The following is a 25,364-nucleotide window of genomic DNA, read 5'->3' as shown; positions in this document are numbered from 1 at the left end:
TGCGAAGACTTTTTGAAAGATGGCAGCTGGTAACGCTGTTTCATCTGCTCCAGTGTCTATTCAGAAAACAACAGGAGTTTTGTCGAGAAATATTTCGATGTCCCATTTTGCTGTTTGCGGAGAAGCTGCAGCTCCTACGGATCCTTGTTCGTGTACGAGGGGGTTTACGGTAATCAAAAGATTTGCAGACTGTTGCAAAATGTCCCTTTTTCTGACACCTGTTGCAACCTGCGTTGTTTGCCGGACACACGCTCCTCGGGTGAGCTTCTCGACCACACCAACGGCAAGGTTTGCCTTTTGGTTTGGGTGCCGCGGTCTTCTTAGGAGTTCGAACATTTGAACGTTCAGCTACTCGCTGAGCTGGTCCTGATGCTGTCCCATTTTTGGCTGCTCTGCGGTCAACGTTGGCATCCTTTTCTTTTGTCGGTCGGAGTTCCACTTGTTGCTTTTTAATCACTTTCGATTGTCACGCAGCAGCGATGGCCTTCTGTAGGTCCAGACAAGGCAACTAGACTAGACTGGAAGCTCCAGTTGAAGTTTTTCCGAAGTCCTGCGGTCCCGAAGGCCAACAATACAAGCTGGTCCCAGCATCCCAGCTTCATGCTGGTCCCAGCATCCCAGCTTCATGTTGGGTTATTGCCCCAGCATGCCCAGCTTGTCGTGCTGGTTCCAGCATCCCAGCTTCAAGCTGGGTTGCTGGTTTACTTCCCCACCATTTTAACCAGTTTAAATGAATACACACGATAAACAAGCCAAACTCTTCAGAAAAGCCAGCTCGGCATTGAATTTATTATTTTCGTATTTGCGGTCTGCACATGAGCTCAGATGCTATACATCCACTGCGCTGACACAGTACTAACCGGCGCACAGATAGCGGTTCTCGGTGCAAAACTAACAATGCTATTAAAACTAGACTGCTTATCTCTCAACACGAAAAATACTAGACACACGCCAAAAACAGGCAATAACAATAAAAAATACTACACAGATGAGAAAAGCGAACCTGGGTCCCGCCCGTAATGGGGGCGAAGCGTCCTCTTGCGTAGTCGGCAGAGGCGAGGAAATCCGTGTGGCTTGGATGGCATTGGCGAAACTCCTCGGCACCACCGTATTCACGAGCACACGGATGTTCGAAGACACGAAACGACGCCTCCGTCGGGGCATCCGATTTCTTCCCGCGCTGAACGGACTGCCGCTCGCCGCCTCCCTAAATCCCGCTTCGCTCGCGCCGCCGTTCAAGTAGTCGCCAAACAACGCGCACACAGCCGTCCCTTCGAAAATCTGTCCAAGATAGCCAAACGTGTCTCAAATTCTCCGTTCCTACCACTCACTCTCTCTCTTTTCTCGCACACAAAGGAAGCTCGCAGCGTGCCTGAAGCGCCCGGTCGTCCACCAAAAACGAGAGGACAAAGAAAGGACGGGGCATCGTCCCCCCCCCTGCCGACCTTGGCGCGCGCGCTCCCGGCAATGCCAGTTCGACAAGCTCTCGCCGACCTTGGCGTGCGCGCTCCCAGCAAGACCGGCTTGAACCAGCTTAGGCCAGATTCAGAACCAGCTTGAACCAGCATGACAAGCTTGAACCAACTCAAATACCAGCTTGCCCATCCGCGGTGTCAGCTCGAACCAGCTTGAACCAGCTTGACAAGCTTGAACCAGCTTCAGTACCAGCTCGAACCAGCTTGCCCAGCTGCAGTGCCAGCTCGAACCAGCTTGAACCAGCTTGATTACTACCTAGACCAGCTTGAACCAGCACGAACGAGCTCGAACCAGCTTAAAAACCAGCTAAACCAGCTTGCCCAGCTTGAAATCCTTGCTGGTTTTTTCAATAGGGCATCACTTTGTCGAAGTCTTGAGCCTCAGTGTCGGACTGCTTGAAGACCTGTAAAATGTCTTCAGCTTGTCTCCCATGATGTAAATGAGAGCGTCGACTTGATGTGATGATAGTTGAGATGCCAGTCTTGATGCACTGCGGAAGCGCTTGAATCTCTTCGACCACGCAGGCCATTCATTTGGTGTTGTAAAACTGAAGGCTTCGGGTGGCGAGATGCGAAAAGTTGCTGTTACCGATTGTTGCGTAGCACCGTTAACTGTCGGCAGAAATTGAGGGCATGTCCATTGTTCCTTCGTTTGTAGTCGACCCTGCGCTTTAATAATTATTAGTAGACTCGCGGAGCTATCACACTTCTGAAACCATGTTTCGTTTTACTTTCTTTGGGGAAGAGAACACACAGAGAACCTTCTGTGCCGGAGTCAGGCTGAAGAGTGAGTTCTCGTTTATTAAAGATAAAACGAAATAAAAGAAAGACGCGTCGGGCAAGGGCCGCTCAGGCGGTTCAGGTTACGCGCGAAGCGGGGAACAGATGTTTATCTCTCGGGCTCCGCGCGAATGGTGGTTCCTGGAATTTGGAGCTCGCGAGCGTCGGCCCGTCGGCGACTCCATAACAATTTTTCGGAGTTTTTCGGATTTATCCGAAAACACGGAATTCTATACTCGTTTTCACCTTAAAGGGACACTGACAGGGTATTTATGCTCGCCGAGGTTTTTAGTTGTACGTGACATATGAGAGCTCAACTACCCAGAACGGAATTTGCGGCTCGAAATTCGGTTTCTTTCCGCCCGAAAACCGCCGATCAAGAATTGGCCGGTTCGCGTCTCGCTCACTCTCTTTTTCGCGGTCACAGGCCGTTTTCTAAGGTATCGATGCGACCACCAAATTTAATCAAAGTCGTGGGTCACTGAAGGCACACACTCAATATTAAAAATAGAAAAAAATATGAAACCCATTTTTTGTGGCCTCTAAAAAGCTGTAAATACGTTGATTGAAAAAAAAAAGTTCCACAGACAACCGGAAGCATTCTGTGCGTTCGTCGTTTCGCGTATCGTGGGACTCGCGGGGACGGCGATGGCAGCGGACGACGGGCGTGGGACCTCTATTTCAGAACTGTCGCTCGCAATACCGGCGAATTCTGTCTACCGCTAAAAGAGAAATTTGGGACTGATCAAAAGAATTGGTATTCATCCCGTACGACACGCCCGGCCACCAAGCCAATTTGCGCGAAGACGTCGCCGAGCCGTCGCTCCCTTCTCGTGGCTGAAGACAACGCTCGCGCAAACGTCAAGCACGACGTGTCTACTTCGAGTTGAATATGCACGCGTACGATTTCTTTACTAGGTGCGAATGTCCTCAAAGCGTGGTGCTTCCCGACTTCGACCCGGGAGTGCTTTTGCTAGAGAAAAATCGACAGAAAACTTTCCAACTTACAGTTTACTGGCTGAATTATTACTAAGGAAAGAGATCCACCACAAACGAGATGTCTCAGTAGCTCAGTGGGAAAGACGTCCGCTTCACACGCGGTAGGACCGGGTTCGATCCCCCATGTTTTTTTTTTTCAAACATTTTCCGATGTTTACATATTTTTTTTTTTTTTTTTTACAATTATCACTAAAGAAACAAACACAAAAATAACAAACAAATGCTGTGGACGACACTTCGCTGAGTTAAATAGTATGGGATTTCCTTTTTGACACTTGCGAACTCAATGTAATCACTTTCCACAAAATGCAAGGAGCATATAAATGAGGTAGCGTCCGCTTTCCGAGGTGCCCGTAAATGTTCTACAGGAATTGCAGCCAGCCATTGGTCCCGATCCCGTTGATCTTTCGGAAACTCTGTCGCACAATGCCACTTTTTTTCGTATGCAGGACATGTGAGCCAGCTCTTCACGCAACATCTTGGGTTTATTCTTTTCGGAGCCGATCATGGAAATTCACCACGGGCACTCACTACTTATCTCCAACTCCTCAATGTACAAAACAACTCATCTTGGAGTACAGAACAACGAGCGGAACAAACATAACTGCAAAAGAATCGCACGGCAAGCAGTTCCCGCACGCCGCATCGCACGCCGCATGTCGTGTCGTCTGCTACCGGATAGGAGAAAAAAAAAAAAAACGCAAGGTCGGGTGTAGCCACGTGACTTCCGCCAGTCACTCTCTTCTCTCCACTTCTCCGACCTCCGTCGGGTTTCGGTTTCGGTTTAGAGCAGTTGCGTCTTTTGGCTTTATTAAAGAAATACGCTACTCTGTTGCAAAATATTAATTGGGTAGTCCTCCGACACCATAATGAAGCGCCTGGCAAAAAATAAAAAAACATTTTTGTAGGGTGTCAGTGTCCCTTTAAGAACCGAAGGAAAACAGTCCGGCTGGTGGCGGAGTGTTCTGGGTTTCCACCAATGAACTGCCGCGATATCGCGTAGACTTCACCACTCTCCGTCGGGAGGTGGTAGGGTCTACAATTAGAAACCGAAACCGAAACGAATTTAGCACTGCAGCATCCTCTAGTGGCAAAAAGCTAGAACATACCTCGTTAAATAGCGTTTGTTTCAGATAAACATGCTTATGCTCTGCACAATTTTGCATCGCTTCTTTAAACTGTCTTCAATAAACATATCTTTGTATATCTAACATTGTTTATACCGTCGGCTTTCTAAAAAAACATGAGAAAAAAAAATCAATGTGTGCCAGTTTTAGTGTGTTTACAGTTTTTAACGGCAACCATGGAGCGCTAAAGCAAAAAGATCAGCTGACATCATCGACATCGCCACAAACTTGATGAACTGGGATTGATCATACCTGTTACCAGCCACTAACCTATGTTTGCATAGTTTATTCTCTCCTAATATACCTTTGTTTACGTTATTGCGTTGACGTTCATGTGTATATATTGAGTGCAGCAGTCGGTTTCCTTGCGCGTAGCGGCGATTTTCAATTTTTATTCTTTAATTCTGTTTTCTTAAGTTCCGTGGTGTGGGGATGGTGGTACAAATCCTGATTATAAGCAGAAACAGCGTGGTTGATCTGAGACGTTCTTCCAGGATCCCATCAAACCTTCTGCTTGTTGCCCGAGTGGCCCTGTGAGAGGATGGCGATAAGAATCCCGATAATAATCTGAAACAGCATGTTGGATGAGAAATATGTTTATTGCCAGAGCGACCCCAAGGCATGTGGATGGCAGTTTGTGAGTTTACTTTCCCACAAACCGCCTGGGGAACTGATCACTGCAATAACGGAGCTAATTAGCGAGTGCAGTACAACTGCAAACTTTTTTTTTAGGGTGAATTTTTGTAATGGTTATCCACGGTGCAGTGGGATACATACAGCTGATTTCAAAGACCTCGAGAAGCCATGAACAAGGCTATTACGTAATGAAAGGTAGAATAACGACAACAACATGACACTGGAGGTTAGGCGTGTATGAAGTCGGGAATCCGATTTTGCAGTATGTGAATGGTCCTTAAAAGGACCGCTCTGTGTTCTAGGGTATGACAAACAGGGTCCAAAGTTCTAACCACTTTCATAAGAGAACATATCCTAGGGGGACATTAGTTCACGGTCAATTCCATTATAAAGGCTGAACACTGAAGATCTCTTCATTCTCATCCTCGTCGTCAGCTTCGTCGTCGTCTCCACTCTCCTCCTCCGTGTCGCTTGCATCGAGGGTTATGATGACTGGCTCGAGGTTCGACTCTGGGACATCACATTCTCGAAACTTCGCCTCCATTTTTTTCACATGCTCTACACAGTCATGCCAATGGACAGCTGTTACGTTGTCCACCGCTTCCCTCAAGAGCTGCTCGGCGTCATTTGGCTTGAATTTGATGCTCTTGGAGGCGACCTCCTGCTTGACTCGTGCTCATATCAACTCTATGGGGTTTAGTTCGCAATGGTATGGTGGGAGCCTCAAAACTGTGTGTCCGGCGTCCGTAGCCATGACGTCAACTTTGTACTTTGTGTAGCGATCCTTCACCGTTGCCACGATGCTCAGAAGGTCTTTTTTTTTTTTCATTGTGGCAGTCCAGTATAGGTTCTTGGAAGAGAGCCACTGCTGGATCTCGCCCTTCTTTGTTGCAGTTGTGGGAACTGCTTCAGCCTTTCTGCTGTGGTATGGCGCGTTGTCTATAACAATTACGCTCTTAGGCTCGATGTGGTCCAGCAGATGAAGAAACCATGCTTCTAACCTGTTGGAGTCCATTTCATCGTGGTAGTCCCCCTTTTTCTTCCCACGGAACACGTCCAGGCAGCCAGACACGAAGCCAGTGTCACTACCTGCGTGGGTGACAATCACTCCTTCACCTTTTCCAGAAGGAACCTTTAGCCCGGTCGTCAGTCCAGACATGAAGGCTTGCCTTGCTGACTTTATGGTGCTGTCAGTCCACACCTTGTCAACTGTAAGGCCGGCGTTCACCCAAGTCTCGTCCTGGAAGTAGATCTTGCATTTCTGGGCTCTGTGCTTTCCGACTGCCCTCAAATACCGCCGCCTCCCACTCGACGATGTCCTCTCTCTCAATTAGGAAGGAGTTGCGATCCCGTTTCTGTTCCTGGAAACTCATGTCCTTCAGCAGGCGATACAGGATAGACCCGGAACAGGACGGCAGCACGTCGTCTTCTTGGAGACGAGCGGCGATTTTCTTCAACGTTGGAATCTCCCCCCGACGGAAGAAATTGTGCAGGCAGCTTCTCACGGCCGTCAAAGTGCACGCGTAGTGATTTGAAATCCTCTTCCTTTTCTCAGCGAATTTCGGGCGCTTCTTTGAAGGAGATTTTACAGCTCCGTTGGCACGTTTGAAGCCATGCTTGATCTCGCAGACCGAGCCAACACTGATCCCCATTGCGGCGGCAGTCAGGTTGACGACTTCCACCACATTTTTTTCTTGGTACTGCCGCCGCATCCAAGAATAAACGTTCAAAACACACTGCCTTGTCTGGCTCGACAGGACATATCCACTTGCGTGACGTTTGTAGTACACCCGAGGGGAAACGTCTTCAGGAAAGAGTGCTGACATCACAGACCGATCAGCCAGAGTTGTTGGAGTCGCCATTTTGGAAGGCGAGCAACAGCGGCTGGCCGGCTGGCTACAAACATCGATCCTCTGATCTTGTGAGGCGTTTAATTACGTCAATACACGCGCACTAAGGAGGTGTATTATTTATCCTATTAAGCATAACAAATTTATCTAAGCTTAAATAACGCTAGCTTCCCAGAGAGCAAACGTTTATCGGAACTACTTCGCAGAAGGGAATAATATGTGCGACGGCATGCGACCAATAAGCATGCGACGAGAGGGACACACCCACTTTTTTCTTAAGGTGAAAACGAGTATAGGTACATCCAACGGGAAACAAAACGTCGTTCCGTCAGTCAGGATTCACGATCCATCGCCGAGGTTCGATTCACTTAGGGAAGAAACGAGGATTGTCACTCTCGCACGATTGGCAAGGCCATTTTGACCGAAAGGGTTGAAGGGGCCGAAAAAGGACGGCGGCTCCTGGCTCCCGCAAGTTGTTCTTGGCGCAGGACGCCACATCATCTGTCGTCCTGCGTTTTGGATAGTGGTGTTTACCGCCCAGAGCTCGATCGTTCTCATCAGCACGCGAGGTCGCGGCACTCTATAGGCAACGAAGAACGCCTCCACCCTGGAACTGGCAGACGTCGAGGCGCACTCATCTCATGGTCCATCTCAGAAGTTCTGCGTTTTTTCGTCTCTCGCTATTGCGGAGATTGTAAGGAAGGGGATAGGACAAAACTGCTTGACAAAATACCTTTCTTCCTTATCAAACCCACGGGTCATCAAATGAAACTTAGCAACAGAAAGCAGAAACGATCAGAAAACCAACGTTTAAAGAGCGTAAATGCATTTCCTTGAGTCGTCTTTTCTTTTTCTAGTTTTACATTGCGTGATGGAGAAATAGTTTAGAACCTTAGGACTTGAACATTTGATTCTTATAGTCCAATAGGGAGCTTATGGGACCGTCCAGGAAAAGCTTGCCGGGTGACATAAAAAGCCTCCTCTATTCGTAGCGAAGAAAATAAAAAGAACGGCTATTTGGGTGGCTGAAAGTAGTTTGATAAGACGGACACGTGTATAATTTTAAATTTGCTTTGAGTTATACGTAGAAAAATAAACGTCCAGGGCCTAAAGAAAGAAAGGTCGCCTGCCTTTGATGTTGAGACTGTTACATAAATTAAGCCAGTTTAGGCAGAGTACGATTTTAGCGCCCTTTAAGCAGTAGTGATTGCAGAAACGCACGCCGATATACGATGCTCATCTAGATGGAGACGGGCATGAGGCGAGAATTGATGAACCCATGAGTAATATCCAATTTCTGCAGCATGAGCCTTCGCTTTGCCGAATCCCTGACGGTGCTATTGGCGACTTGCGCTATCGAAAGCGTCGCTGTGGTCGGCCTTGCACGATTGGCCGAATCCTGTCTATGACGTCCGCAATGGATTCCTCATCGACAGGAATAAGAGGAATGTAAGAACTTTAATTTTGACGGTGTTGGCACGGTTGGTTTCAGAGCGCTATGATGTAAAGCTTCCACCATGCCCATTACAAACACCATCCAACTTGTTGTTCGCAAGGTAATATTACCAAAAGAGGTAACCATCAGAAGGCACCACCAAAACATCTCGCCGCTAATAAGTGAAAAAAAGGGAGACAGGCTGCAGGTATGAAATGCCATTTTTAATATATTTCAATATATGTTACATAATATATGTTACATGTATTTCAATTTTACGCAAATAGCTGTTCCACGGACTATTTTTGCAACTGTGGAACATACTCGGCTCGAATCATCGCACGCGCATCGATGAAACGGTCTTACCGCTCATTCACACTGGAAGCGGATCCGCGTTCGCAAAGCGGTTGCGAACGCGGTTGTATAAAGATCCAGTGCAATTGCGCGCGCACTTGATGTCATCGAGTGCGCGTGGCATTGTACTGGGTCTTTATACAACCGCGTTCGCAACCGCTTTGCGAACGCGGATCCGCTTCCAGTGTGAATGAGCGGTTAAGCGTGTTTCACATGCAGCAATTTTGGCCCTAGAGCGGCGCGATTTCTGCCGTCGCGGCGCTCGTGCCGCTCAATCGCTGGTGCTGGCCAGACCGCCGCGACGGCAGAAATCGCGCCGCTCTAGGGACAAAACCGCTGCATGTGAACTAGGCTTTACGTAACTAACATTCACAAAACACAACACCGACCTAGACTTTGTTTTCCGTCTGTTCTCACTAGTTCTCATTCGTTTGTAGGAGCTCTCCGAGATTGCCTGTGTTTCAGACACCGGCAATCTCGGAGCACATGCTCCCCCACGTGCCGCGTAGCTCTCGGGGCGAACGCCTTTCCCAGGCAAAGAGCGCAGTGGCGGCGGCACACACCGGCCGTTCCGTACGTCGACGAATGGGTCAAGAGGACGGGCATCGTCGGGTCCTTCTTGGATGTCGGAGCCCGTCATTCTCCATCACAGTGTGTCCGGCGCAGGGCAAGTTCAAGAACTGGGCCCGGCGCATCACGCTCGTCCCCGACAGCACCCTGATGCTGGGCAACCGGCTGGTCGTGCCCCGGGACCGCTACGCGGACATTGCCTGGACTTTCCACATCGCGGACCCTCAACGCCACCTCACCATCTCGGAGGTAACCTACGCTCGGCGAAGGTCTGCCCCTGGACTGGCAGCCATTCAGCCCACAGGTAGACCAGGTAGACGACGTGCCATGCAACGCGACTGGTGTTTCCGTCCTAAACTCTGGTTATTATTGCTATTATCATTACTATTATTGCTTGTGTGGAATGGAATTTCCTGATCCAATTCTGTTGGCATTGAGTGAGTTCAAAGGAAGTTTATTTCTATTACGGAGCGTTTGTATCTGAAGAAGGATGTACCTCGTAAGAATTACGAAGATGCGCTAAAACTTCTTTACATTTCTCAGCATGAACCGGTGTCGGGAGAAAGCAGATTTGTTCTTTTTATTTAAGGTCATGCATGGCCTAAATTATTCACCATACCTCTTGTCTCAAGTAAGTCTTAGGGTTCCACGCGTACCCAGACGTCTTCAGTCATCTTTATTTCTCGAGCTCTTAATCAACTAGTCCCAATCCTCAGGTTGGCTGAATGTTATAATCGTCACTCGGAAGCACTTGATATATTTGACTCGTGCTATAGGGATTTCGATCAATTTATTTTAAACCTGTTCATGCTTGAGCGTGACTGAAAGGTGCTGAATGTCCGACTGTGTCAAATTGTTCTCACAATATGTGGTCGTTGCAGATGTCCCGCTGCTTCGCATATACTTTGCACGCTTCGAATTTCTTTTGGACACATCATTCTCACCCGCAGAATTCCTAACTTTGTTACCCCACTGCGTTTGTTGGGTCTTGTGTAAAGTTCTGTTTTAGAGCGCAGCACTTAGGTGCCCGTTTCCAGCTTGAGCGGCGCCACCGTCGCCGTAACCAACCGCGCGCCGCATTCTGGGACGTTTCACATATTGACATCACACGTGACGTCACTTGTGCCGTAACGAGGGGAAAAACCTTCCCGCTAAATTAGCTGGGAAATTTTACCTTCGTGGCGTCACACGTGACGACACTCAACCCGTGAAACTTTTTTCGCTAAATTTAGCGGGGAAATTTTACCCTCGTGACGTCACGAGGGTAAAATTTTCCCGCTAAAATTGTCGGGAAATTTAATTTTACCCTCGTAACGGCATGCGTGACCCTCCTCTCCGTACCCTCTGCTCCTCCTCCTTAAGAGCTGGGCTTTAATTCGGCATTACAGAGAATTGTAAACGTCTTTCATTTTTTGTGTGTTTAATTGTGCCAGCACCAAGACCGCGAGGTTGTTCGTGAACATTGTAATAAAAATTGATTGATTGATTGATTGATAATATTATTATGATTATGATTATTATTATTAACGACCTTGTTCAAAATTACATTCTGCATTCTAATCAACTTAGATTCCGAAAACAAACCTCCCATACGAACCCATATTCTTTGGATTTGTATCTGACCTTCAAGAAAATTTTAAGAAATCACTCACTATTCACGTCATTTTCATAAACTTCGCTAAAGCATTTGACACGGTACCTCACCAGCGCTTGCTCCTGAAACCCTCGACTCCAAATTAAAGACCACATCATCAATTAAATAACTTCATTTCTCACGAACCGTGTGAAACTTGTCCGTACTAACAATGTTGTCTCTTTGTCACTTCAGTTAAATCAGGGGTCCCCAGGGTAGTGTTCTAGGCCCCCTTCTTTTCCTTACGTTATTAAAAGATTTACCATTCTCTGTTACCTCATATATGTGCGCCTCTTTGCTAAAGATTATGTCATTTATCGCTCTAGTAATAATACCGATAGCTTGTTCTCTTTACAAGTTGATCATAACATTTCCGATTCATTTCATTCATTTATTTACACCTTAAGGGCCCGTGAAGGGCATTACATAAGGGGGGGGGGGGTATTCAAGTTTTATACAACAAAATGCAGAATGTGGCAAATGAATATTAACGCCTCTACAACAAAACTCATTAATCCGGTCGTTACAGTACAAACTATAGACTAAACTCAATTAACATAAAACATGTACAATTTTCCAAATACCTAGGAATAACACTCACTGAAGACTTAACTTGGAACTTGCGTATTCAAAACATACGCAAACAAAATCCGCGGGCACCCGGGGATTTTTAAGACGAAATCTGCATCAGGCTTCTAATCCCACCCAACGTTTAGCTTATTAAACTCTCGTTCGCTCACAGTTAAAATATGGAAGTACATCTTGGAACCCCAATCAGACTATTTGCCAGACAGTCTTGGATTCATATAAAACAAAGCCGCACATTTGATCCACCAGAACTACTCGCACCTTTCAAGCGTGTCACACCTCAAATCAGAAATAAATATTTGGACGTAGTTAACACGTAGACAATTTTGTCGACTGTGCTTCTTTCATAACCAGTATTATAAACTCTCCCATATAAGCTGTATCTATTGTCATCAGACGTCTTACATATCTCAGCGGTGTGATCATATCCTCAAAATTGAGCCATCGCAATCACGGACTAATCGACATAGATCCCCCCCCCCCCCCTTTCTTTCGTGCATCACTGACTGGAACGCTCCCCCCCCCCCCCCCCCCCCCTCCCTCACGTAAAACATCCCACGAATGTCATTGAAGAAAAATAAACTCGAACTTGAGGAATAGCATCGGGGCGACATATTCCCGCAAACAAAATTAGGTGAAAAACCCGGTCCGACCATTTTCTGCCATTTTCTGCCATTTTCTGCGCCTGCGGTCCCCACAAGCTCTATTACCTGTCTATTTGTCAAAAGGACCTCAACTTCCCTCTCCATCCCTAGTTGAAAGCACAGCTTGCTCAAAGGCTACGTTTACATGGATGCGACAGTTGCGCATCGAATTAAGTTAGCGCGCTGAATTTACTTTAACCACTGCGTTTACATGAATTAGAATCGACCGGTGGCGACACCTCCCGTTCAATCATTACAGCGCACCCCACGTGACCTGTCCGGGGGGGGGGGGGGGATTAGTGGAATCCATCGGTGACTACGCGGTCTGGACGGTGGCACAAAAACGGAAAGGGGGAGGGGAGCAAATTTTGAAGGTCATCTTAGCCTTTCCCCCTCCCTCCCTCTCCCCCTCCCCCCTCCTTCAGACACTCGATTCGATTCGCTAGAGTTTACATGGGGGTCTCTATTCGGCTTGAAAATCTTAAACCAACCTCTTCAAATGGATCGGATCGGACTCGATTCGATGCGATTGGTTAGCGAATCGAGGCGTTTGCGTGGGACGATTCAAAACTCGATTCGATGTGTATCCATATAAACGCAGCCAAAGACAGGCGCGAAAGAAGCCAACGCTTCTTTTTGCGCCTGTAGGTCGTGCGGCTGCGGATGTGACGCATTTCGTGGCGTTTTTGCTGTTTCCGGGCGCGCTTTCTGAGTCAGAACCGTGCGCTTTGGTTTGGACGGGCAAAACTTCGGGCGAGCGCGCACGCGCGCACGCAGGCACGAGCGCACAAGCAAAGTGCAACTGCGACAGACTGGCCGGCCAGACGGCGAGAGAAAGAGAGAGAGAGAGATCGCGTTGTCATGTTGGAAGAGAATAAAAGGGAGGGAGGAGAGGGCAGCCAGACGGCGAGAAACGCGGAGCCGGAACTAGCTTGCCCTCCACCGATTGGACGGGACACAGGAGCGCCCTACTACGTCACCGCGCGTTTTTGTGCGCGTTGAGAAAGAAGTTGAAATCAACCAACTTTCTTGTGCGCGCCCGGAAGGAGCGAAGAAGCGGCGCGACGTCACGAAAATACGTCACATCCGCAGCCGCACGACCTACAGGCGCAAAAAGAAGCGTTGGTTTGGATCGCGCTTAAGGGGCTCGTTCCCGATAATACGTGCCTCCCGGGTGCATTCCGGTGACAAGAGATTGTCGCGGGCCTCGCTCCAAGCGCTCTGATTCGCACCCAGCCAGGTGACGCGAAAGCAGACTGGAGAAGGTCGCGCCCTTTCAGGTGGTGCTGAGGATCCAGACGGTGTACACCTGGGGCCGGCAGAACTTCGGCATGTGCTGGGAGGTGGCGGCTTACGTGTGCGGCACCTGCGACAGGCCCGCCTGCCGCAGCAGGAGCGCGCACCTCGGCGCCGCCGCCTACCTCAACTTCGGTGAGCTCTGTCTCCTCTTGTAGGCCTCGTGGGGCGATCGAAAGCCCGGCGTTGCACCCGGGAAATGCGTTCGCCAAGCGGCGCTTCCCTCGGTGTCGGCGTATCGATGCCTCGAATTGCCGGTCAACCAGCTCAATGGGTCACGGAAGCGCCGCATCATCGTGCGGTGGAAGACGGGGAAAATATGTTGTTCCGGGAATCTCGAGGGCAACGGAAGTGTCTAGTCTAATTGGGGGTGTTACTGACCGTAGTAATACGTGACTGGCGTCTAGCATGTTAAGTTCGTTTTTAATGCGTTAGCATTAGAACGCTCATTTGGACGAAAACAAGGCGGTGTCTTTCGTTTGTCGGCGCCGGGGTAGAGAGGGAGAATGAAGGGGAGAGGGTGACGTGTGCGACGCTCCCATTGGTCCGAAGCGCTGACGTCACACGCGTCACCCTCTCCCTCGCGCTGACAAACTGACAGACACCGCCGGGTTTTCGTCGAAACGAGCGTTTTCGTTTTCGTCAAAGGAGCGTCGTACTTAGTACGAAGAATATTAATGGGTTTAGGAATAAAATGTAAACTTAGTATTATATTATTATTACGCTAACATAGTGACATTGCCATCTATAATGATCTATGCAGTTTTTTTTTTTTTATGAATACAATGTTTTACAATATTTCGCTTATTTTGCTGAGAACTTCCGACATCCCAAAATGTTGGGGAAGAAGTATTTGAGACTACATATTAAAAAACAGCGTAAAAAAGACGGGACACAAAGTAGAAGACGGACACAGGACATACACGCTGACTAACAACCGAAGGTTCGCTAAAACTTCCAAGAAAATAAAAATCTACAACGGCACAAGAAAACACTAGGCCCGAAGGATGCTTTCGCACCACGATTAGGACGTTGCAAAACGCGTAATAAGAAGACATAGTAAAAAAAAATATGTTTTTTTTTTTATCTTTTACAAGTGCATTCGCACCACGTTCGGGGCATATATATATATATATATATTTTTTTTTACCTTTACGGATTGCGTGTGACACTTTGCTAAGGACGGTCATAATTGAGAGATTGTAGTTCCCTGTTCGTCAGATACACTGACGCTACACTGCTGCAGTGATCTGGTCCACAGGCAAGTTGCGCTGTTTTTCACTATGTCGTACAACCAACCAGCCCAGCAAGGTACCCTATTTAAGACTACTTTATTAATGCAATCCTCTACAACAAACCGACCTCAGCAGCCAGTTTGGTTACGCCACCGCTTCCGCAATGCATCGAAAGAAATTACGTCATTCTGCAGGTGCTCTGCGCGTGTACAGTACGAAACGTCTCAAGCACTGCCGCCTACTTCCAGTGAACTAATGTTATGCGGCTTCACGCTTGCGCCGAACGCTTGGTGAGATCCGTGTGTTAGTGGTTCCTAAAACACTACACTGGCCGAACTTGTACACCGCACTAGGGGAAAGTATGTCCAGAATAGAAAGCCAACAACATAGAGACTTGATTTTTACGTAATCTAATAGACGTATGTACGCGCCCGTTGTTTTTCAAAGCACCATTAACGTGCAACAAATAATAACTTTTTTTTTTGTCAAGCAGCAGATTGCGCACATATCATTGCCCTGCAGCGATTCACTCACTGAGAAGAAGGAAGAGATGCGTTTAATTATTTATTTGTGTTACAATTTCAGCGCCACCTTGAGGCAAGGGTGCAGCAGGAGACGATAAAACAGATCAATGACATTGTTACAAAATTAACAGAGGTTTTTCATTCGGTTCACCAAGTGGCGGCCAGTTCGTATAGAAAACAGTCAAGAAAATTTACCCGAGTGCTTTTCGAAGGTATACGTTACTTCAATTCATAGTTGGAGAAAAAAAAACGTTTAGGGCAGTCTAGTTAGTGGCGTCACTAGGGTCAGTGGTACCCGAGGCACCCAAAGCGGAGTTCCTGATTAGCGGACCCCGCTAATCAAGAACCGCGAGAGATGTCCCCTCTCGAGGGGGGTGCGGCGGTGAGTTTTGTTCCCGACTCGGGCGGTTTCTTTTTTTTTTTTTTTTAGAGCGGAGCTGTTAAGGGCTAGTTCCCCAGTTTCGTGCCTGCCACCAAATCAATGTCGACACAAAACTCTGGACAGCAATCGCCATCTATGAGCGACGGAAGCAACCGGCTTGCCGGTTGTCTGGTTACCGCCGTCGCTCATAAATGGCGGCAACCCTTACAGCCTTTCCACTCTGGTTTTCACCAGAGTGGAAAGGCTGACTTTCTCTAAGCGTCATCCTCGAGGTCGTCTTAGAAGTTTTCCTAGAGATCGTCCTAGACGCCATCCTTGAGGTCGTCCGAGAGATTGTCCTCGAGAGCTTCCTAAAAGTCATCATTGAGGTCATTCGAGGTCGTCCTAGACGTTGTCCTTAAGGTCGTCCAAAAAGTCGTTCTTGAGGTCGCCTTAAACGTCGTCCTTGGGGTCGTTTTAGACGTCCTTGAGGTCGTCCTAGACGTCGCCCCTGAGGTCGTCTTTTAGGCATCGTCCTTGAGGTCGTCCTAGAAGTCGTTCTTGAGGTCGTCCCACCATAGTACAGCTTCGCTGCAGTCTTCCTTCACCAGAGTGGAAAGGCTGAAAGATTGTGTTATCTTGTCAAGGAAAGTTCGGAGGTTGGTAAGCAGGCTTGATGTAAGCCGTAGATACAAGATGTTGATCATTGTTACCAGTGGCCATCACCGACTTGTTATGCCTAATTCACTTGGTCCGATTCTGCTTGAAATTTTCAGTATCGACGTGGACCATCTCGGCTACGGTTCACGTTTTTTTTTCTGCCCGAGCGACATCGCTACTGAAAATTGCGAGCGGAATCTCATGCGAATCAGGCTTTAGCGTCCATTCTGCGGCGTCCAAGCGGAATGAATCGCCGTATGTCACATTATTCACGCGAAGTTTGGCGGTGTAACGAGCCTCGGTAATTTCGCTGAGGTCGCTCAAGTAGTCAGACATTGCCAGGAAGACATAGAATCAACAATTCGAACGCGAAAGAGGGCAGGGGGACTCACACCGACGCCGACAGCATCGCATTTCAATGGTTTGCTTATGGGCGACGCCGACCTTGTTACCCACACTCCATCGCGCATGCGCGGCGCCGGTGGCGTCCGCTAGGGGCGCTCCGGTTTGTTTGTAGACATGAGTTGGTGTATAACAAGACAGGGTTACGCATACCATGTGATGTGTTCGGTTTTGTTTCCTTTGTGTTTGGAACTGGTAAGAGAGAAGTTATAGACCCTTTGGGATACCCCATCAAGCAACATTGGCCGTCGCCATTGCCTCGGTCGACCATGGGAAGCTGTGGAGGCAGCTGGCAAAGCGGAGGCTCGGGGGGAGTGGATCAACCTGCTGAAGGAAATCTACAAGGAGACGACTGTGGTGGCGCAGTGGCAAGAAGAGATGACTCATCCAGTAGCCATCACCAAGGGTCTGAGACAGGGATGCCCACTGTCGCCTCTGCTGTTTATGCTCTACATAGCGGGCTTCGAAAAGAGACTGCAGGTCTGCGCCGAGGGCTTTGCCCTGGAATATACGGAGGCGGGAACCACTAGGGGAGGAAAGATCCCTGGGCGAATCTATACCGACGATATCGTCCTGATGGTAGACTCCATGGAGGGCCTGCAGGTCCTTATGAACGAGTGCAAAACAATGGGGCTGCATTAGGACGGAGTTTCCGTGCTAAGAAGTCGGCATTGATGGGATTTGGGTACAGAGTAGACATGACCTTAAAATCTGGGTGGAACAAGTACCGTGGGTATTACAATACAAGTACCTGGGGATCCACATTCAAGAGAGCCACAACTACCTCGAAGACCATGAGACCAGGCTCAAGGCTAAGAGCAGGAGGTCCAGGCGGATATCGGCTGCCAGAGCCCTCTGGGGTTACAACCGGTTCGAGATCTCCCGGACGGTGTGGAGGATGGTGGCAGTGCCGGGTCTTGGCAATGGAGTCCTGTGTCTGTCGTCCCGCACGCGTGAGTGCCTAGAGGTGCGCCAGAAAGAACTGGGACGGGCGGCACCGGGAGCCAGCCGAGGAACCTAACGAGGAAGTGCAGGGGGACATGGGGTGGTCCAATTTTAATGCCAGAGAGGCCCGGGCCAAGCTGGGCTTCGAACGACGCCTCTGCCAAATACAGGAAGGGCGGTGGGCAAGACAAGCTTTCAAATCCTGTCTTGTCTTGGCATTAAGCGATGCAAAAACGTCACGCTTCCATTGCCTAATGTCACAACTCAAACTGCGCTTTTTTTTGTTTTTTTTTTGTCTAAACATATGTTTCGGCATCGTCGTTCGCTGAGCTGCCTCCGTAAGTTGCAGTGATCGGCTCTCCGAGTGCTGTGCGGGAAAGTAGACGCACGGGCTTTTTTAGAGCGCAGCTCTTAGGGGCCCGTTTCCGGCTTGAGCGGCGTCGCCGTCGCCGTCGCCGTCGGCGTCGGCGTCGGCGTAACCGCGCGGTGCATCATGGGAAATATCCCATAATGCACCGCGCGAGCCCCCCACCGGGGTCACGTGACTTCGTGGGGAGGCACGTGACCCCCCCGAGGTCACGTGATCCCCCGAAGTCACGTGACTCCCCTGAGGTCACGTGACCCCCTCCTCGAGGTCACGTGACCCCCTCCTCGAGGTCACGTGACCCCCCGAGGTCACGTGACCCCCGCCGATGTCGCGTGACCCCCCGATGACGTCATCGACACTGATGACGTCACCGGCATCCACATCGTCATCGTCATCATCACTGATGTCATCATCAGTGATGACGATGACGATGCGGATGCCGGTGACGTCATCAGTGATGATGACGATGACGATGTGGATGCCGGTGACGTCATCAGGGATGATGACATCAATGATGATGACGTCATCAGTGACGATGACGATGTGGATGCCGGTGACGTCATCAGTGATGATGACGATGACGATGTGGATGCCGGTGACGTCATCAGTGATGATGACGATGACGATGCGGATGCCGGTGACGTCATCAGTGATGATGACGATGACGATGTGGATGCCGGTGACGTCATCAGTGATGATGACGATGACGATGTGGATGCCGGTGACGTCATCAGTGATGATGACGATGACGATGTGGATGCCGGTGACGTTACCGACATCCGCATCGTCATCGTCATCATCACTGATGACGTCATCAGTGACGTCACTGATGTCGTCACCGGCATCCGCATCGTCATCGTCATCATCACTGATGACGTCGTCAGCGACGTCACTGATGACGTCACCGACATTCGCATCGTCATCGTCATCATCACTGGTGAAGTCATCAGTGACGTCACTAATGACGTCATCAGTGACGTCAGTGATGACATCATCGGCATTGGGGGTCACGTGACCCCCCAAGGTCACGTGACCCCCCCTGGTTAGTCTAACCCCCCCCCCCAGCGCCCTTCCCTCCTCCTCAAGAGCTGCGCTCCAATTCGGCGTTACAGGGAGTTGTAAGCGGCTTTCACTTTTTTTTTTAAAGTGTAACCACGTAATTTTCATAGAACGGTTTTTGCGTTAAAAATTCAAGAATACAAAACAAAATTAAGCATATATCTGTTTCGCAGTACTCGTTTCCAGATCACGGCTTCTAATAACCTGTTTGTTTTTTGTTGTTTTTTTTTTGTGTGTGTGTGTGTGTTTTTTACTGCAGATGACGTTGCGTTGAACTCACATTTGCTTGTTAACGACTGGGAGCTGTGGATTTTTTTTTTCTTCTAAGAACCACTCTGAACTGGTTCGCGCTTCGTGGAACTGGCAACCGAACCGTTATTTCAAAAGCATAACTGAACCAGAACCGAACCGGAACAAAATGTAAACCTACAGAACCCGAACCGAACCGGAATAATGGCCGGTTCGACTCCCTGCTTTTAGCCCAGCCGATCTTCTAGTATTTGCGTGGAACACAAATAAAGATTTTGAATATGTTAATTAGGAATTGCAAGAATCCTACAGCAAAAGTAAAAGTTTACGTTCTGAGGCAACTTCCATAATATGGCGCTGCAGCGCAGTCGCCTGCCCCGTACCGATTGCACTTTGTCAGCGGTTTTCTGTTTTTGCCGCAGTGCACGGAGATTTGGGGCAGGTATACGCGGCGTCGCTTCTAACGGCGTACTGTTGTGCAAGTACTCGAAGCAGAGAGCAAGGTACCTTCTTCCGCCATGCACGAACTAGACATTTTTAAGGCCTTATGTAACAAACACGGAAACCATGGGTCTGCGGAGGGCATACATGCTGTCTGTTTGCGAAGAAAATCGTTGATTTTCATTTTTAGCGTTTCTTGCGACTCGCGAGCCTTTTACGCTTGATCGCGCGATGGATGGATGGATGGATGAATGAATCCCGCTGAGCCCTTTGGATCGGGCGGTAGCTTACGCCACCTAGCCATTCGACGATCGATGTCTGCTGCAGTGACACCAAGTGCCACAAAGCGCTTTGTGCTACCACGCCTCGGCTTAGCAGAATGGGTGCTTTGAAAAAGCCTTTGCATACTTTCGCAGTCCTCTCCGCGTTTGATAACGTCAGCAGCTTTATGCTGCCTTTTCCCAGTAACAATGTGGCTGTCAATGGCCATTTTTTCACCTTTAGTAATTAGAGAAATGGAATTATGAAGTTCAGCCATTCCAGGAGTGGGAATGGGCCCAGTGTCTTCATACCGAAGAGTTGAAAGGAATCAAAATGTTGGAAACTTGAATTCCCCGTAATGGAATTGGAACGGAATGGGGGTGCCCATTCCAGAACTCTGGACTTCACTGATGGCATGCGCGCCGCCGTGCGGGTCGTCCACATCTGGCGTTTCTGCTACAAGGCGGAGAAGCAGTTCACCCACACTATCACTTCCAGCTACTATAAGCTGGAAGTGATAGTGCTGAAGTGATAGCTGGGAGCCGAACCACGGAATGAGCACAGCACCCCCTTCAACTCACCATACAAACGCCTGTGGCACTGGCTGTCAGATTATACCATCCTAATCTACGTCTGTTTCTCAGTATTGCCGGCGCACAAAACATTACTTCGTATGGCCATATGGATTGGCTCGACAAGACAGTTTGGTTTACATGGTTCCTCAAGTTGACACGAGGGTAAGTATCTCTATGTGCTAGAAACGACAGCGCCTCTTGATCAGCACAAGCTTCCATTTTCGTAAGCTAGCTTTTTGTTGCTGGCGGGGATTATAAGCCGACCCTCGAAGGTCACGGTACATTAAAATAAGATCGTTCGTATAGAACCCCTTCTAATTGGTCTTTACGGAAATAATAAGTTACATTGCGCTGCAAATAATCTTACTTTTATGACGGCGAACCTTTACGAGGACTATTTTGCAGAGCGGTTGAAGCTGTAAAACGGAATATGACCAAAGCACGCGGCGGGGTGGGCACTCATATTTTTTTTTTCGTGGGTTTACAGCTAGTATAGAACTAACAATTTATTTTACACTGGTCTTTGTTTGACACCGACTGTTTTTTTTCCCCCGTTTTTGAATTCAGCTTGTTCACACCACCTATACGCATGTTATTGACCCAATAAGTCCTTAATTTACAAAAGGCTTTATTTAAACCTGGTTGTCCTTAACATAGCTTGATTTTTTATTTGAACATTTAAAAACTTTGAGCCTTTCCACTCTGGTGAAGAAGGCAGAGCAGCGGAGCTGTAGTTTCTGTTCTCGGCGGTGGCTTTGCAGGCGAGCGATCTGCTCTTCTTTCGCAAGAGAATCTGAAGCGCTCGACGTTGTGAAACTTTAGGCGATAGCGGCCTCGCGGCGGTTGCGAAACCATTCGCGCTGTTGCGCACATCGCCGCTCGTTCCGTTCCAGCTCTTCTTCTTCCGAAGAAATGTTGCCACCATCTATGAGCGACGGCAGCAACCAGTTGTCTGGTTGCCGACTTCCAAGACTGGAATGGTTGACGCAATCTATGAGCGACGGCGGCAAGCAGACAACCGGCAAACACAACACTCTGGACAGCTACCGCCATCAATGAGGGACGGCGGCAACCAGAGTGTTGTGTTGGCATTTGTTTGGTACCGGACAGGATCCTGGCGAAACTAGCCTTTAACAGCTCCGCTGTAAAAAAAAAAAAAAAATCTCTTATATCCTTTTTACTTCAGATAACCGGAAAAAATGACGTGTAAAACATTGTTGCATATCTTTCATTTTACTTTCATACTCGTCTTTGGGCACGTTTTGGGAAGACATACTAATTAAAAGTTCCTGTCCACAATAAAATACATCTTTATTCGCATTTCTATTTTAAATAGCGTGCTCTCGTAGGAAAAATACCTTTTCTTAATTTATACGCTTCGTGAAAGTATTCCCAAGTTGGAATTCCCTGGTCAATATTTTGCAAAATTTTCATCGTCTTTTTTTTTTTTCTTGTGTTAGGAATAATGTCATAAGCAAGGCGGCAGTATAAAAATTATTTTGTTTTCAAACTATCATGCGGCCATTTTTAATCAAAAGAAACGTGTAACGGGTAACGTAATTTGATGGCACATACCGTAAAATAATAACGGCATTACTAGCGCATTGTGTTGTCTCGTTCTTACCCTTCGTCCCTGTCGTGAAGCGCTATTATGTTCTCCAAACTCGTTACTCATTTGGGATTCTAACGAGCACGTTTGTATGTTACTAAAAAAAAAACTAAGGCGTTGCCAGTAACGTCCTTACTTGTAACGCGTTAGTTCGAGCTCTGTAAGCAACGCATTATATGAAGGAGTAATAATAGATCCGGTCAGAGGACCTAAGCTCCTTCGTTTAAAATTGAAATCATCTAAATATGATAATTAAGACAACAGAAATGCAGAAATTAATCGTTAATTTTTTAGCATTATTGTCCTCGATTTTTGTGCGTGTGTGTGTGTGTTTTCTATAATTACCTTACCCGCGCAATTGGTTCGTCCGAGCAAGGCTCGAGTGAGTAAACATCTGCGGACGAAAGACACGACCCAGAAATCCTGGTTATGGCTTCAGATGGTGATCACATTGCGTCATGTTCGGTTTCACTATGCAGGTATAAATGCATTCATCCTTGTTCCGGTAGGCATTGCCCTTTGTTGTGCAACCTCCATAAGCGATCAAGACGCAACGGCCTGTTTCTGGATCGAACATATCGCGCCAAGGTGATTTGCAGGGGAGTGGCACGGAAGGAGCACGGCAGCTTTCGTTGTTGTCCGGGTCGCCGTTTCCTGCGCACGGAAGGGGCACGTCAAAGCGGGACCAATGTATCATTCTGGAAATACGCAGCGCATCTCATCACCTTTTCGACGCACTATACGACAAAAGGATATATGGCTCGTGAATGAGTACCCATGAATAGAAGGAGGCCGGACTATTTATTTCAAGACAGGGTTACGCGTGTGACGTTCCCTTGTGTTGTGAACTGGCAGTGGTACGAGAGAAGAAAGAGACCTTTTGGGAAACCCCATCGAGCAAGATTGGCGGTCGCCATAGCCTGGGCACGTTGCGTGGGATTGGATGTTAGCCCTGGCCGAAGGCTGCATCGAAGCACTCGTTTTCGATACGAGCTAAGGCGAGTTCTCGCCGAATGCTGACGGGGTCTTCGAGTTCCTCGGACTACGTGCCAAAGTAATGGCCGACTCGGGTAGTTGGCGCAGATGGCGCCAACTTTTGCAAAGTCTCTATTGCGCTGCTTCCAGAAGGCACGAAGCACACTAACCGGACCAAGCGTACATTGAAACGGCACCACAATGGACCTCTTGGCGAATATGTGCTGCCACCTAGACACACGACTGGGTTCGAGGCTAAGTGACTAAAAAACAACGCGCGCAAGGCCTCTCCCACCCGTTCCATACCCAAAACGTCAGCTACCTCCTGTTTACCCATTGAGGCACTATGACCTAGATACGACTCCACCAAACTCGCCTTTGTCACCATCGTGCTTAATCTTCCGCCCCGAAGTCGACACAACGAAACCATCTTCCCTCTCTGCTCGGCCAGAAGGAAGAGAGAGAGGGTGCTAGAACCATTTACTCTCGAACCGATGTTTCTACAAAAGGTCCATTCCTCACGATGCGGTCGGGTCGACGACAGCTAGGCCTTGTGAGATTTGCCGCAAAGCTCTATCCGGAAACAAGTCTGGATACGCAAGGACGGTGTAGGGCGGTCTCACCCTAACCTACTTTCGGCTCCAAATCTCGTCGGACGCCATGTGAATGATTTTTCGCCGTGTGTCTTTTTAGTCTTGAGTCATGATCGACTAGGTCTGGCGGAGTAGTCGGCGACACAAAGGAGCATCGTCTGGTACCCCTGCAATCGCTGGCATTTCGGGAGGACTTCGAACTATGCTGCCCGGATGGCGTCCTTGACGTTTGGACGCCGTGACGACACTCGCGTTCGCTCCTGTGTTTCGCCAGCATTTCTAAGACCAACCGCCAGGATCGCAACATCCGACAACATGACACGCACGTTTCTACTTTTTTGTGGCCATTTCGAGACCGTCACTCTTAGAAAAAATAAAGAGTATATTCCCCCCCCCCCCCCCCTTATGCCCCCTTGTCACATACAAGACACCCCAAAACTCCAGCCCGACTTGCAGCACACTGACATTAAATCGAGGGTACGAAATTTCACGAGCGGCTTGACAGCCGAGTTGTACAACTTATTAAAATAAGCTAATGTACGTGCGATCAACTAAAAAAAAAAGTAACCCGTTTTTTTTTTATTTATATACGTCAAAACCCCAGCGGTTTTCTTTCTTTTTCTTTTTTTTGTAGTCTTTAACACGTACTGTAGCTGTTCAATTTTTGTAATGTGCCTTTGGTTAAAACATAAATGCGGACAATAAAAGCAAAACTTGAAGCAAAAAAAAGGTGTTTGCATAACGACGGTGTTCTTGCTGCCAACGGATTTCGTCTGCGCGTCGTCTGCTTTCTTTCGCTGGTCGGCTACACCTTCGGACGCTGCTCCCGGTGCCATCTATCACTGATCTATCAATACGAACGTCAAACACACACCCCTACTCGACTGGGGCGTCTGCGTCGCCGCCCGCCGTAGACCCTGGCAACAATGACGAAAATAATCCCTGGAGGAGGGGAACAAGAGGGACAAAGGACATCCGGTCGCTCACCAGTCACCTGGCTGTGTTTGGAGATTTGTGTTTGTCCTTTGTCCCTCTTGTTCCCCTCCTCCAGGGATTATTTTCGTCATTCTTGTCCAGCTCGCTTGCGCCTTTGCATTCAATTGCATTATAATTATGACCCTGGCAAGTTTCTTGGCCCTATTTTTTATAGAAATAGAGCTACGCTTTCTAATTTTGCAAGAAAAAACCGACCTGTCAAATACACCTTTGACGAAAAGTTTAGATTGATACGTGCAGGCGTTGATTTTTGCGGTCCATTTTAAACCAAGCCCGGTGACTTGGGTCATATATTCGGGTCAACAGCCAGAGTCCTTCGCTTTAAAAAAGAGTGCGCAAAGGCACTGGGCATGACGTTTCACCATGCTCAGTGCCGCCGTGCAGGAACCTGTTTTATCTCTCAAGTGCTTTGCGGGTAAGTAGGTGCTCAAATTTTTTAGAGTGTCTGATACCGAGCAAGATGTCAGCCTGTGTCACGTGTATCGCATTGCAAGTTTTATTTTATGGCCCACACTTTCTTTTCTGTCTTGTAGTTGGCCGACCTCCTCTCTTATATCGGTTCTCCGCGCTCTCTTCGGTAAAGTTTGTTCGCTTAATTGTTTTGGAGTGTAGGGAGCGCCACCTACCGCAGACGTCTTGACACTCCTGCATCGTGTAGAATCGGTTACAGTTGCCTCCCCCGCCTCCGTACACGAAGGCTTTGCAGGACTCGGTCTTGTGGTCGT

General features: G+C 48.4%; 2 protein-coding genes across 2 annotated transcripts in view; one reads left to right on the top strand and one right to left on the bottom strand.

Moving 5' to 3' along the window:
• Nucleotides 1–5,693: 5,693 nt before the first annotated feature.
• LOC121838232 lies at nucleotides 5,694–6,879 on the bottom strand. Its single transcript, XM_042294332.1, has 2 exons — nucleotides 6,246–6,879; nucleotides 5,694–6,133 (listed from the first exon to the last, which is right to left on the bottom strand). Exons 1-2 carry the CDS (start codon nucleotides 6,877–6,879, stop codon nucleotides 5,694–5,696), a joined length of 1,074 nt encoding a protein of 357 aa, XP_042150266.1.
• Nucleotides 6,880–9,241: 2,362 nt separating this feature from the next.
• Nucleotides 9,242–25,364, top strand: part of LOC120850764 — a 51,590-nt gene continuing 35,467 nt past the window's right edge. Inside the window, exons 1-2 of the mRNA XM_042294331.1 lie at nucleotides 9,242–9,475; nucleotides 13,372–13,522. Coding sequence (XP_042150265.1) covers nucleotides 9,242–9,475; nucleotides 13,372–13,522 — 385 coding nt within the window. The remainder of the gene's footprint in view (nucleotides 9,476–13,371; nucleotides 13,523–25,364) is intronic.

Source organism: Ixodes scapularis, unplaced genomic scaffold, assembly GCF_016920785.2.
Source record: "Ixodes scapularis isolate PalLabHiFi unplaced genomic scaffold, ASM1692078v2 PGA_scaffold5__190_contigs__length_132052651, whole genome shotgun sequence".
NCBI lineage: Eukaryota > Metazoa > Arthropoda > Arachnida > Ixodida > Ixodidae > Ixodes > Ixodes scapularis.
This window is presented reverse-complemented; position numbering and strand designations above follow the sequence as displayed.

Bases quoted from the DNA above. Each gene is read 5' to 3' on its own strand.
- LOC121838232 (XM_042294332.1), bottom strand. From the start codon at position 6,879: ATGGCGACTCCAACAACTCTGGCTGATCGGTCTGTGATGTCAGCACTC. The intron at 6,134-6,245 runs GTGAACGCCGGC...CTTCTGGAAAAG, and splicing joins ACTTCCAGGACGAGACTTGG to GTGAAGGAGTGATTGTCACC.